The following is a 14,393-nucleotide window of genomic DNA, read 5'->3' as shown; positions in this document are numbered from 1 at the left end:
GAGTTTGGTAAATCTGCACGTGATCTTAGGTTCCCTTTATAAAAAATATTTATTCTCTTTTGTAATGCCTAAAGCTTTTGGCACCAATTATAACATCTTTAACAGAATAAGGTCATTCTTTTAGGAGATGTGTGTAAGTGCTTTAGCATTCAGATGTATCAGTACCACACAAGATCAGAGAATAATTTCCATGCCTTTTGGGTCTTTCAGATTATAAATATGGAACAAACTTACCCACATATGAGGTTGATATTCCTCTGTCCGGCTCTGTTAGAAGGTTTGGTCTATTAGTTTGTGGTCTAATCTTAGAGAAGGGGAATGAACATCAAATGCTCCCTCTGGAGTTTGTTGTTAAAATAAAACCCTTTCAGACGTAAAATATGAAATGTTAGTTAAAATATTTTAACTAATAGCTTCATGATTAAGAAGCTTACACAAAAAAAACCCTGAACAAAATAAAGCAAAAAACAAACCCTCAAAAATAATACTTCCAAAGGGCTCTGAAATGAGTTTCTAATTTAAGGGAATTAATTGAGTAATACCAATGCATTGTCAGCATGCATTGTTTTTCAGTGTGTCAGGAGTCATTGCATTATGTATCAGGCCTAAAGTTCAAGTGGCTTTGAGGCATGGATGAGCTCAATACTCGATGATGAGCTGGAAATGAGAGCTTTGAAAATTAATTGTATGAAACAGCTTTCTCATTAAATTCTATTAACTCTGAAAAATATTTAAGTAGACTTGTAGCTAGACTTGTAAACTTCTGGTTCTTGGCTCTTTCATTATGTCATGGCTGACATAGCACATTTTAATTACTATTTGTATAGATACTGCTAAGCTGTAGCATTGGAGATATTTGGCTATTAGAACCTTCCATATTTACTAGAATAATCTGTGCAAAATACAAAAATACTTACTACTGTTTACATAGTCTTTGGAAGCAATTTATGCAGAAGCTTCTGTTCCTATTGATACCCTGAGTTACAGTGTCTGTAGAACATTATTTAAATTTCCAGTGTTTCACAGGACCGATGCTTTTTACATTTTACTTAACATGAAGGAGCTTCTTGAATCAAAGCTTCTAACTATATAAGCCACTGACTGAAACATGAAGTATCAAAATAATGAGCATGCTTAGCTCTGTACGCAGGCATGATTTTCAACTAAACCAAGCGGATACAATTACAAAAGAAGTGGGTTTCTTTCCCCTCTTGCAGTGGAAGTACAGCCCAGACTCCTTCAGCCATGTACCCAGAGAAAAAGTGAGGCTTTTAGAATTTGGAAACAAAAATCATGTTCCCCAGAGGTTGCAAATTCTGGAAATTGCCACTATTTGTGGGAAAGATATCCTCAGGTTCAGGGAGGCAGGCTGCATCTTGAAAGCTGTGACTGGAGTATACCACTTGTGACAGAGCTTTTGCAGCACTTCAGACTGGAAGGAGAGCCATTTAGCAATTAAATAAGTAATGTGCTCTGCCTCTTCCTCCTCCTCTACAAATTCATCTCGACTACCTCAATTTTTATAAAGTTGGGGTACATATGGAAAAAGATGACATTTCTGCAGTCCTTTGAGATTTTGGAGAAGGTGGCACACACACTTGAATGTTTGCTCATGATTGCATTAAACAGAAGGAATAAACTGTTCAAAGTTGTGAACAAAGCTTTTCTTTCACAGCCTTTTAAAAATAACATGCATTTTTCCACAGGGGTGTAGTTCCTTTCAGCCAACGGAAGAAAATGCTAGAAAAGGCCAGAGCGAAAAATAAAAAGCCGAAGTCTAGTGCTGGTATCTCCTCTATGCCAAACATAACTGTTGGAACCCAGGCAAGTACAGCTGTCACCAGTGGCACTTTTACCATGCTATATGATGAGCTTGCAACATGCTCTTAAAAAAACACAACAAAATTAATAAGCACAAAAGTGATAACAATAATGGGAAATTAAAATAGTATGTTTGAATTATATGGCTGTAAATGGCTGTGTCCTGTTAGTATTGTTGCTGTTCTACAAGTATGACTCTTGCTGCACAGAACAAGCTGTACTCATGCAAAGTACTTCTATTTTAACTTACCTACTTATTCTGCATTTTGAGAGAAAGTAAGTATAGAAATACAATTCCCTGTAGAACTAATAGCTTTGTAAATGATGAGGCATTTAGATGCCTGCAGTATTAATATCTAGGTTTGATTTATTTATGCAGTGTGACAGGCCTTTGGTTTGAAGCCTTTACCAAAAAGGCTAATAACTGATACAGAGAATTTTTTTTTATAAGTACTGGAACTAATATGAGACAACGCAACCCTTTCCCCCGGAGCACATTTCTTTTAATTGCAGAGCCATTCTAACTGACACTGTGATGAGTCTCTGTTATTGGATTAATTGTTCCTTTTGTGGTTGAGCATCTAAATATTATACATTAAACAGTTTCAATGCTAAAGGTGTTGCATTCAGCTGTGAATTTCACAACAGCTTCTTTTTTCATACATAATGGACTTTCCTCTTCACCTGATTCCATAAGTTTTCTATTTTGACTACTGCATATGCCACCAAGAAAATAATGTATGTATGATTTCCCTCAGTAGAATTCATTTTTCTTATAGAAATAAATATTTCTGTCGCTAGGTGTGTTTAAGAAATAACCCCCTCTATCATGCTGGAGCAGTTGCTTTTTCAATCAGTGCTGGAATTCCTAAAGTTGGTGTGCTAATGGAATCTGTTTGGAACATGAATGACAGCTGTCGATTTCAGCTTCGGTCCCCTGAGAGCTTGAAGAACATGGAGAAGGCCAGCAAAACTACTGAGGCCAAGTGAGTGTGGAGACTGTGTGCACATGCACACAGATCATTCATGTGTTACTCTCCTGAACTGGGGAGTAATAATGGAAAAGAAGGTCAGATTTTTGTAATTTTGAAAATTTTGTGATCTTTATGAGGTACTAGGTTTCTTGTAAACTTGGCTAGATGTGCAGAAACGCTCACTGCAGGAAAGGTGTCTCACTTCTTTGAAAGCACTGCGTACACATGAAATGCAGGAGGAGTATTAAATGAGGGCTTGCCTACAGTGTTTCATAAGGTTTCCAAGATTTTATATTTTAATAGCTGAAAATGGAACCAGCTGTTTCCTGGCTCTTCATGAGATTAAACAGATCTCTTTCAGCCCCTCCGTAGTTTGAAAAAAAAAGTCTTTTGGGTTGACAGTTGCCATTTAAATGATTCTTAAAACAGATTTAAACAATTTCAAATAAAGTTTGAAAATGTATAGCAGCTCCGGAATTTCAGGTTACTGTATAAAGCTAATAAAAAAACTCAAATGAAGCTCATCATGTTTATTTTCTGTAATAGTGTATCTGTGCTCAGTTGATGTTAAAAAGCCAGTCCCTGATTAAGCAGCATTGTACTATCCCCAGCTTCAAGATTTATAGCCTGGTCAGTTAGGATGGTTGTTTGCAAGTGTGGAGTTACTTCTTGAAGGTATTGTTAAAGGAACAGTGCTGGAATACACTGGTGCTTTGTCCATTGTCACAGAAAAAAATTCACTTTTTTCTTTCTTCATTTGAGTACTAATTTCTATTCTAGACCTGAAAGCAAACAGGAACCAGTGAAAACTGAAATGGGTCCTCCACCATCCCCAGCTTCCACTTGTAGTGATGCGTCTTCAATAGCAAGCAGTGCCTCAATGCCATATAGTAAGTAATGTGTAGCTCAGAGTAAGCTTAGATAATTATGTAGATAAGAAGTTTCCATAAAAGGCAATTCTAGGGTGATTCTGTACTAATTTCAGAATCCTTTGGTTTTTCATTCTGTACTGCAGTGTAGGTAAAGGCTTTTGTAATAGACTTCAAATAACCTGTGAATTGTCAGTGTTAAATAAATATAATAAGCAGTGACTCCTCGATGTAAGGTGTATCTTTGCAAGCATAACAATTCTCAGAATCAAAAGTATCTTTCAGGAGGTGATCAAGAGGAAATTCTAAAGATAAATTTATTTTTAGTTGCAATGTGATAATGAGTTTCTTTGCAGCCAGGAAGTTGATCTTGTTTTGGAAAGCTTCTTTAAAGAATAAGCTGCTGTTGAACAGCTTGTCTTGTAGTTGAAAGTCGGTGCAGAAAGCAGTAGTTTGTATCTATTGCAAAAAATGTCTAAAATCAGACATTCTTTACTAACATACAAAAGCAGTCAGGGAAGTCTAATAGTACAAGTTGTGCTTAAAAACCTGAAAGGCTACATCCAAATTTGTGCAACTGGACTCCTTAGGCATTTTTTTTTCTAAATTTAAACACAAATATTTATAAAATGTAATTATAATGCCATCATTTGAAGAAATCTTCTCTCTGCAGCTTATTCTTCTAATTGTTCACAAGCTGCAGTTTCAAGCAGCATTGACCTAATGACTCAAATGGTCTTGTGCAGTGACTGAGAGTTTCATCTGCTCAGATCTGCAGTACTCACTTATTTTACTAGAAGTCTTTTACTATTCATTTCTTTTCAGTTCATTCAGCTGTAATTTTCCACTGACAACTTTGCTTGGGCTTTTGAACTAGTGTTTGGAATTAACTGTGCAATTAGCTTAGAAGTTCTCTGCTTCTTACTTTAAATATGTTGATAGTATTAATTACACTGTATACTCAACTTGGAAGATTAAAGGTTCTTGTCAGTGTTAATTTAGCCATGTTATGTATTTAGATTTGATTCTGAGTGTACTACAGTTGCTGTTCAGATGAAGTCTGCAGCAAATCTAACTGTACTGCAATTGCCATTAGCCCAAATAGCTATTTTCTGCCTCATTTGCTATTCTTCTAGAAGTTTACCAAGTAATCCATATGTGGTAGGCAAGCAGACTTTTTGTAAGGTTGATTCAAAGCACTGCAGCATGAATTATGTGAGCCCTGCCAAAACAGGGCTTGTTCCTTGTATTTTAATTTTTGTATTCTAGTTACTGTATTATTTACAATTTTAAAAAATACTGTATTCTAATTACTTTTCTTAAATATCTTGAAAATTGCTTTGCTTATCATATAGGCTTTATTAGTTTCCAAATCCTTAATAAAACATGAAAGTGACATGATAAACTTGCTAGGTAGCTCTGACTCTTAAAGTTGTATTCTTGTTAACCTTTTGTTAATTTCTGCATTTGACTGCTGATAATCTTTTGGGGGAAAGGTTTGGTGTTGAACATTGCATTTTAATGCTTTAATTGAGTATGTCAAGTATTTCTTTTTGGTGCTAACTTTTTTGTCTCAGAGCGACGACGATCTACTCCTGCCCCAAAAGAGGAGGAGAAAGTGAATGAAGAACAGTGGTCTCTGAGGGAAGTTGTATTTGTGGAAGATGTTAAGAATGTTCCTGTTGGCAAGGTTTGTCTAAAATCTAAAATACACCGGCCCAATATTTTTAGGGAGGGGGAAGAAAAGGAATTTTCTTTTAGAAGAGCTAACTGCTTAAAAAAATGTTACTTTTAGGGGATGCTTGAGAATGTTTCTCATGAGTATGACTTTAGCTGTGTTTATATTTGTCCATAACACAGTGATAATAATAGAGCGGGGATGTTGTGAGTAAAACGTGATAAATCTTAAAAAAGTCTGGTATTTTAAGTTGTACCACAATATTACAAAAACCAGATGTGTTTTATCCAAAATACTAATTTGTTCTCTTGAGCAATAGCTCCCACATGTCCAGTGAGATTGTGAGGGGTTACACCTGTTATGACTGACTTTTAAGTGCACATAGGTAGAATATTTGGGTGAATCTCGTGTTCTGGCAAGCAAAGAACATAAATATTTTTGTTAGAAATTACACACTTCATTAATATGATTAAAAAGGTATTTGATTTATTATTCCAGAAAATTCCTTTGTTTAATCCTAGTAATGTTTTTATTTTTTTTGTAATAAACCTTTGCTCCGACTCAAGAACCATATAGAGGAAAATACTCTCTTTTCTCTTCTGGCTCTGTTGTGTGATGTTAGGAGGGATTAGGTCCTCTAGACAGTTCTCTGGTATGCTTTTCAAAAATAAAAGCAATGAGAAAACTGATAAGGTTTTCCTCTAAAGGAAAAGATTGGGTTGCATTCTACTTGATTCATAAAAGATTTTAAAAAATATTATCAGAAGAGGATCAATAACTGTCCAGCAGAAGGCAGCTGAAGTTAGTAAGAGTTATTTTACTTACTTACATCCCTAATGGATTTACTTGTGTGGCAGTGTAAGATTAGCCTTCAGCAATTGTGAGCAGGCTCACAATGAGTTTTCATTTTCAAGTTTAGGTCATTTCTGCAGAAGGGAATATGGAACAACTTAGCTCATTGTAACACTTCAGTTTCTCAAAATAAGATTTTGAGATCTAGTTGAAGCTGCTGAAACCATTGTTTTCCGCTGATACCGTCTTTGGGAAAGTCCCTCTTGTCCTTATCTGTCCTTCTTGTTTTAGATCCTAAGATTTTCAGTACAGAGACTGTTCCACTGTTTCTGTATGCAGTTGCAAAGGTGTTTGTGCATTGCATCAAGAACTACTATAATCAATATAAAAGAGCTTGAATTTTTATGTTAACATTTTCACTGGAGTGCTAAAATCATTGTGGCATATCTTCTGAACAAAGTTCATTGGTGCTGAGTCTATTCTAGATCAGTTGTTTATGGCAAAAATGCTTGTCTTCCTTTATAAAGCATTCTGTCCTTTTCCAGTGTTGTATACTGCCACTCATGCTTTTCCCTTTGCAGTTTTGTAATACTTTACCTTTAGAGCTTAGATAGAATCCAGTAGACAAAATCATAAATATATTTTGCCTGGCGGTGTCCAGGGTAAAGTCAGAAATGCATTTTATTACAAGGCAGTAAACAAGTTTAAGCCTTGTTACATGTTCTGTTTGTAATTTGGATCAGTTGTGTGATTGGATGAAGGAAAACCAGAGGCACCTCAGTTTGCAGAAGAGTTACCCTTGGCAGTTTTCTCCTACAGACTCCAGAGTAACGTTGTTCATTATGGAACAGTAATGTTTGTATTGAATAATCTGGCTATTGTATCCATAAGTAATTTCTGAATGTGTGTGTACAGAGGTTCAGACTGCAAAAACATGGTTAGATGGGTTTGGGCTCTTAGGACTTGAGGAGTTAAGAAGTTGTTCTACCCTTTTATAGTCCACCCAGATATACATTAATCTGGTCTTCCATGGTCGTCTATTTACTGACTGGCAATCTGAAAGGTCACATCTTTGATGTATTATTATGGGAGGCTTCAGTGGCATGAGCATCTTGCACAAGAATATACTGTTCCAGTGTAACCTGGGAACATGTTAGCCTTGGTGTTTCAGAAAGTTGGAAAGGCTTTGAAACAACTTTGAGTTTTAAGAAATTGAAATTGCTAATTGTGGTGTCAGTGGAGGGGCACTTAGCTTCTCTCAAAGTGTCATCCAGTAAAATATGTGGTCATGGAGCAAGTGAATACTTGGGCATCTTTGAGAAATACACACTGGTAATTTGTGGATATTTTTTGAGCACTATGTGAAGTCATTTGCACTAAACAAATTGATTTCTGAGGCCAGAAATCTTGCTTTATGTAATGATTCAGATTTGAAGGAGTGAGAGGAATAAAGCAATTATTTTTGTTCTTTTACCTGCAAGAGCATCCAAAAGTTTAAACATTTATATGCTTTAAAATAAAATGAATAATGTGTGGTAGCTATGAGCTTCTGTCAAAATGTTTGCTGTCTTTTAAAATTATTTATATAATTCTTTGTTTTACACAAAAATAAAAATTTTCACTTAGTCTCCATGAGGTGGAATTTAGAGATAGGAAAGGAAGGAAGGGGTTCAGATTTACTGATGTGCAGCCTGGGTTCCTGAAATGGTTTTGTGTCTAGAAATTTTATGTTCCCATGCTTTTGGATGTATGCAGCAGCTTCGTGATGTCTCTAAAAAATGTCTGTTTAAAATCCTTCCGTGACCCCTGCTGTGTTCTGTAGAATGGTGGGCAGGTAGAAGGTGTTGACTTCTAAAGTGTCCCTGTCTCTCTGGGCACTTTGTTGATAATGTAGCAGCTCTACTTCAAGTGCTAAGATCCAAGATGAGTGTTTGTGATTATTCTGATACCAGTAGATCATGCAGTCTGCATTTTACACACTGCTTTGTAAGTGTGGATTTCAGATGATGCCAAAGCAGTGAATGACCAAAGAGTCTGATGAGAGTGCAAAGTATTTACACTGAGGTGGTGTTGAAAGAGATTAAGAATGCATGTCTGCTAGATACTCACTTGTAGTTAGTCATCTCCATGCTCCTTGGAATTTATTACCTTCCAGTCTTATTTCAATTTAAATCCTTCATGGCTTGGAATGAAATTAAGCCTTTATTCCTCCGAGTCCATCACTAGATGGAGGAGATAATCATTCCAGGATTATCTACCTGATGAAAGACTGATGGAATGAAATAGCCTGGCACTTGTCCCATCTCTTGTCTGCCCTGGTGAGAAGTCTGATGGAGTGTTCTTTAGTGTTGTTGAGAATAGATATGGGCTGAAATAAGCCTTTGTTACAGCTCACTGGTATCAGAGGGATAAAAGCTTTTTACTGTTGATCCCATGCACTTTGGGATATTCTACTTCACCACATTAGCTTCTGGATCTCTTCTGAAATGGCTTAAATGGTGTCTGAAACCACTGCTAGAACAGAGGGATGGGGAACCTGGGTTGGAGCTGCTTTTTTCTTCTTTGGCAGCTGCGGTTCGTTTTGGTCTGAGGCTTTCCATTGGCAGTGTCCAAGGCCTCCCCAAACTGCTTCTGGTCATCAAAGTTATCCTCAACCAGGTGAGAATCCTGTGTATTATCACTTTTGCAGTTCCTGTACCCAGAAAGCCTATCAGCTCCTAGGAATTTTGTGAAACATAAATTTGGGTTGAGTAGTTTGTTCTTACTTTATATTGCATATTTTCAGTCAGTCACTTTGTTTTTTTCCTTTGATTTCTGTCTGAGATTGAAGCCTTCCAATGTGAAGGATAAATTGAAAGAGCTCAGACTGGATCTTGCCCAGAAGAGTTACCCACTCCCTATTATGAATCTGTTTGTACCTTTCAAAGTTGAGTATTTTTTAAAATTGTGTCAGTATTTCTTTGAAGGTGAAGAAATATTTCTTTCTACCTTTGGGATAGAGATAGAAGCCTTTTCTGTGATGTTAAAATTTCTTCCATTTCAAAAAGAAGATTGGGTCGGAAGTTAAAAATGTATTTTCCCTGGTGTGTTTTGAGGAAGAATGTGGTGATTTTGGAGAGGGATTGGTTCAATGATTTCCAGTGGCATTCTGGTGTTAGGGACTGTGGTAGTGGATTGATAGTAAGGATAAAGGAGTTAACAGCTGTGTTCATCTTTAAATTTCTCAAATAATTTTTTTATTATATGAAAAAGACCAGGTGTTGTTATCTTGTAGTTGAAAATGCACTAAAAAGGTATTCTGCTTTTCAGAAAAAAATCTTTAGTTTTCCATTTTGTTGCTTGCATTTTTCACTCAGTTCATTCTCTTAAGTCCTAGTAAGGCACATCCTGTGCATGTAGTTATATAAAATGCTTGCTTCTAATTGATGAAACTTTTGCGTTAGCAGTATCAGCAGTACATTACTTGTGTAAGCTAAAGCATCTCAACCCTTTAAGTTTTTGTATTTTATTTTTGTAATGAGTTTTAAAATTATCTCAGACTTACATAAATTCAATTAAAGAGGAATGTTTATGTTACATATTTATCTTGTTTGATGCTGGCTCATTATGCCACGTCTTTGCTTTGGAGCTTTCTGTGTCCACTTGCTGTCAAATGCTTCACTCAAGCTCATTGCTCACTACATCAGGGGATAGTTGTATTTTCCTTCTGTATAACAGCCAACAGCTGTAGTAGTAAGTCTAACTAAAAAACTGATTTTAGGTTTGAAGAGGTGATTATCTTCTTAGCAAAATCTTAATAAGCATAATTTCCAGTTTTTAAAGATACGTGATTTTCCTGGAGAATGGGAAAGAAAAAATATTTGTCATGTGGATGCTGTAAGAATTCCAGCACTTCAAAACTGTCATCATTTCTCTGAACACATCAAAAGTGAGAAATGATGTTGTTGGTAACACTAAGAGCAGCCAGAAAGCATGCAGTAAAAACCTTTTAATTATGGAGATATGTTAAAGATTGGGGAATTGTACCTTTTCTTAAGGTGTGCTTCCATCAGAAAGCAGCCCAAATTTATAAAGTTCTTGTAGGAATATTTAGTCATTTAAAAAAAAGGAAAAATGTTCTACATGTTGGAGTAAAAACTCTGATTGAACCACATTGACATGTGATTACAGGCTTATAAGTTAGTCTGATTGTCTTAGAAATATCTAAATGTACATGGAATAAAGTTTTTTTACTAAACCACAGTTTTCTTCTAGAGAGTTGACCTGCCAGTCTCAATAGAATTCTGTCTTTGTTTAGTCCAGTTGATGGTTAATGTCTGTGAATCTTTTGACTAGGTCTGGATTTTGAAATTTTTGGGTAGCATTCTTACAGCTATCAGTGATGCTCTATTACTGGAACTTATAATTCTGCTTCCAGAGTGAAGTTTCAGCATGTAGTGAGCAACTGCTGTAACTCTGTCCGCAGTAATCTTCATTACAAAAAAATCTGCTAATGCTTTAAGGTTGTCAATGTATCATTTTCTCTAGTGCACTTGGTAGGCTGCACTTACCTAGAAAAAGTGGTAGAAAACGTGGATTTTTCTTACATTTTCTTACAGTATCTTGAAAATTTGAGACATGTTTTTTATTGCTGGAGACCTTTCAGATAAGTTGGTTACATCTAGACTTTTGTTTGTTAAGCACTTTTCTGTGTAGAAACGGTTGAGAAATTAGGGCTTATTAAAGACTGATGGTTGCTTATATCCAGTTTTGATCAAGATTGAGAGCATACAGAGTTCTTATTTCTGCTCATAATTAAAACAATGTCTCTTCTTTCCCCACCCCCTTCTGCCTTAGCTTTGTTGTTGTTTTAGAAAAACTATGGTCTCTGCTGGAAATTCAAAGCGCCTTGCTGTTTGGTGATAGCACAAGAAGTTCCTGAATCAAGGAAGCCTGTTTTGACAGCTTTGATTAGATATGCATGGCAGCAACTCTTTATAGAGGCTTACAGTCTTGGAAATGCCTGTATCAGTGTAGAGTTGAATAGCTTCTGTTTCCTTGGGGGGCCAGAGAAGGACAGACACACATACACACATGAAGAACATCTGGATACACTTGTGTGTATCCTTCAGTCCCAAGGGACTGAGTGGAGAACTTGACCATTGAGTGTACAGAACAGGTGCTAGACTGGTAGACTAACCGGTCTTTTTTCCACTCTGTACAGTCATGTTGAGGAGAGAGCACTAAAAATTTTCAGGTGGGGCTAAAAAAAGTTTTTTTCCTTTATCTTGTAATACAAGATCTAATGGGCAGTTGAAGAAGGAGACTCAGTGTAGACTTTGCTGTTGTTGAATTGTTTGGAATTCATTGCCACAAGAATAGTGTTTATTTCCAGAAGTGATTGCACAAATTAATTAGAGAAAGGTCTGTTCAGGCTATTCAACATGAACTTGTCCTGCTGTTTCCAGGAGGTGGAAGTTGGAAAGAGACCAGGGGAGTACCAGTAGGAGCTTCTTTAGTCAGTTGATGTTGGCTTCTCTTGGATGTAGGATGCTGAAATGGAGGGACCTTTGATATGAGTCAGGATGCTTATGAAGTCATTAGGAAATCCAAGTTTTTCAAATTTCAGTAATTTTAGCAAACTGACAAGGCTAATGACCAAGAGCTATACAATTTTATCACTGGATATTGTAAGTTTTCTCCTCTCCCTGAAAAAGGTGTGGTTTATTTTGAAGCAAATCAGGTTCTGTTCAGCCTTTTGGTAAAACTCTAATGTGTTCTGCCTGTAGGTGCTAAAAGTGGATGGTGCGTATGTTGCTGTGAAATTTCCAGGCACCTCCAATAATGCAAACTGTCAGAGCAGTTCTAACTCCGATCCTGATCCTTCTTCTCTCCTCCAAGACTGTAGGCTGCTCAGGATAGATGAACTGCAGGTATGTGTTTGTGAATCATGGAGGAAACAATCATTATTTACAAGTGTCAGCCCTGTGTGTGCTTAATTGCAGCTTAAAATTTTACATCTGTTTTCAGGTTGTAAAAACTGGTGGAACTCCAAAAGTTCCTGACTGTTTTCAAAGAACACCCAAAAAGCTGTGTATTCCTGAAAAAACAGAGATCCTAGCAGTAAATGTAGATTCAAAAGGTGAGTAGGACTTACCCCATGAGTCCAGATCTGTTGGTTCCTTTATTACTTGTCTCTCATCCAAGTGAAAACACCTGCTTTCAAAATAACATAACCAGGTGCTTCCATTTCTTCTTCCAATACTTTCTTAAAAGGGCTTTATTTAGGAGTTCTTTTACTGGATGCCATCCATAAAGCATTAACTTTTTTTTTCATGTGTTTTTGAAGGAGTGCATGCTGTTCTGAAAACTGGGAACTGGGTTCGATACTGCATATTTGACCTTGCCACAGGAAAGGCTGAACAGGAAAATAATTTCCCTACTAGCAGCATTGCATTCCTGGGTCAGAATGAGAGAAGTGTTGCTATTTTTACAGCTGGACAGGTTTGTGGTTTTGTGTCTCAATCATTTAACCTCACTGCACTTCACTTCTGTCTTCTTTGAATGAGGTAGTACAGCCTTCTGTAAGACTTCTCCAAAATATGGCAAAGAAATAGTACTTCAAACAGGTTATGAAAAGTTTGCTGCTACCTTTAATATTTTGATGGCACAAGGGCAATAGCAAATAACTTACCCAAGCACATCTTACTTAAACTCTGCCTTGAATGTAAAAAGGGAAGAAAAAAGGTGACAAAATGGTTCTTGGATTAGGATCAACTTGTTATCTAGCTGCATTTTGGAATGTGATCTAGCTGTATTTTGGAGCTGGGTCAGATATAAATCCACTCTTGAGAATAAATGAAAAATATTAACAAAGAAAAAAAATTAATCTGTAATTGACTGAAAATACAGATTCACCAAAAATGATTGAGGTTTTGTGCAACTCTTCCACAAACGTGATTCACTTTGTTTAGGATAACTGAAAGAAACAGTTTTTGCAAAATAATTGAATTTGAATGTTTCATTTCAATATATTCAACTTTACTTGCAGCGTTTAGGTGAGCTAAAAGTATAGTTACTATTTGTTTCACTGGTAAGGTTAATCAATAAATGTTTATCAGAAGGAAGATACTTCTAGTAGTATTTATTATGTTAAACACATTTCAGGCATTTGCAAAAGGGCATTTCCTATCTTACGTTGCACCACTTCTAATGATAGGAGTCAATGACATAAATGAGAATCTTGGGTAAACTGTTGTAATTGTTGCCAGTCAAGAACTGGACCTTTTGGGGAGGATAATAATTATAAATTATGGAGACTAAATAATGAAACCTTTTTCCCAAATGTAGGAATCGCCTATTATTCTTAGAGATGGAAATGGTACAATCTATCCAATGGCAAAAGATTGTATGGGTGGGATACGAGACCCTGACTGGCTTGATCTTCCACCTATAAGTAGTCTTGGAATGGGTGTTCATTCCTTAACAAATCTTCCTGCTAACTCGACCATCAAAAAGAAAGCTGCTATTATCATTATGGCTGTTGAGGTAAAATATTTTCTCTGCTATGGAATTATGTGCTTTTTTTTTCTCTTACTATTATAAAGTTATGCTTAAAGCAGCTTCATGTTTGGATACTGATTTATGTTTTCACTGTTTGAAAGAAGCTAATTTCAACTGAAGATTCTCTTAGAAACACAAAAACACCAACAAATTTGCCAAGTAAAGGGAAAGACCCTTTTTTGGGGGGGATGCATGTCTTCTGTATCAGGCTTTTAATTTGTAGGGGTTTTTTAGGCATTGATTTTGAAATGGTTACCTTTTTATATCTACTAACATTGTTCAGTTTCATTTGTCTCATGGGGGCATAGTTTTTCTCAGAGTTCGACCAACCTGTTTCGGTTGGATCCCTGAGAATGCAATACTTCTTTTTTTTTTGTTATTTTTGTTTCTATTTTTAAAAAAAATCTGGAGCATATACTGGGAAACTAGGAGAGGAAAGTGAAGGTTTTTTCACTTGAATCACCTGTAGAGTTCTGTCCTCATCAGTGATGTTGTGTGAGTAGTTGTGCTGTGAATTTATATGTCATACTTATAAAATCTTGTCAGTAATTTGTTAGCTCTGCTGTGTGTTCTGCTGCCACCCAGAGGTACTGTGTACCTGTTAGACTGAGATTGATTTCACGGTACAGTAATATTCCATCATTATGGAAAAATTGGTTATACATGGGGTGAACGTCCCAGACCTTCAACAGCTTCTAATCATTCACTTCTCAGCAT

The 14,393-nt window shown here is 36.3% G+C and overlaps 1 protein-coding gene across 8 annotated transcripts in view; it reads left to right on the top strand.

Annotated features, from left to right (window-relative positions):
- UBR5 (ubiquitin protein ligase E3 component n-recognin 5) overlaps positions 1 to 14,393 on the top strand; it is an 85,782-nt gene that overhangs the window by 38,424 nt on the left and 32,965 nt on the right. For all 8 annotated transcript variants that reach the window (XM_050970403.1, XM_050970402.1, XM_050970399.1 and 5 more), the window contains 8 exons: positions 1,707 to 1,824; positions 2,623 to 2,807; positions 3,576 to 3,685; positions 5,242 to 5,354; positions 11,903 to 12,046; positions 12,144 to 12,255; positions 12,463 to 12,617; positions 13,464 to 13,661. In XM_050970403.1, coding sequence (XP_050826360.1) covers positions 1,707 to 1,824; positions 2,623 to 2,807; positions 3,576 to 3,685; positions 5,242 to 5,354; positions 11,903 to 12,046; positions 12,144 to 12,255; positions 12,463 to 12,617; positions 13,464 to 13,661 — 1,135 coding nt within the window. The remainder of the gene's footprint in view (positions 1 to 1,706; positions 1,825 to 2,622; positions 2,808 to 3,575; positions 3,686 to 5,241; positions 5,355 to 11,902; positions 12,047 to 12,143; positions 12,256 to 12,462; positions 12,618 to 13,463; positions 13,662 to 14,393) is intronic.

The sequence above is a fragment of the Serinus canaria genome, chromosome 2 (assembly GCF_022539315.1).
Source record: "Serinus canaria isolate serCan28SL12 chromosome 2, serCan2020, whole genome shotgun sequence".
Lineage (NCBI taxonomy): Eukaryota > Metazoa > Chordata > Aves > Passeriformes > Fringillidae > Serinus > Serinus canaria.
Note: the sequence above shows the minus strand (reverse complement) of the source record. Positions and strands in the feature narration are given on the sequence as shown.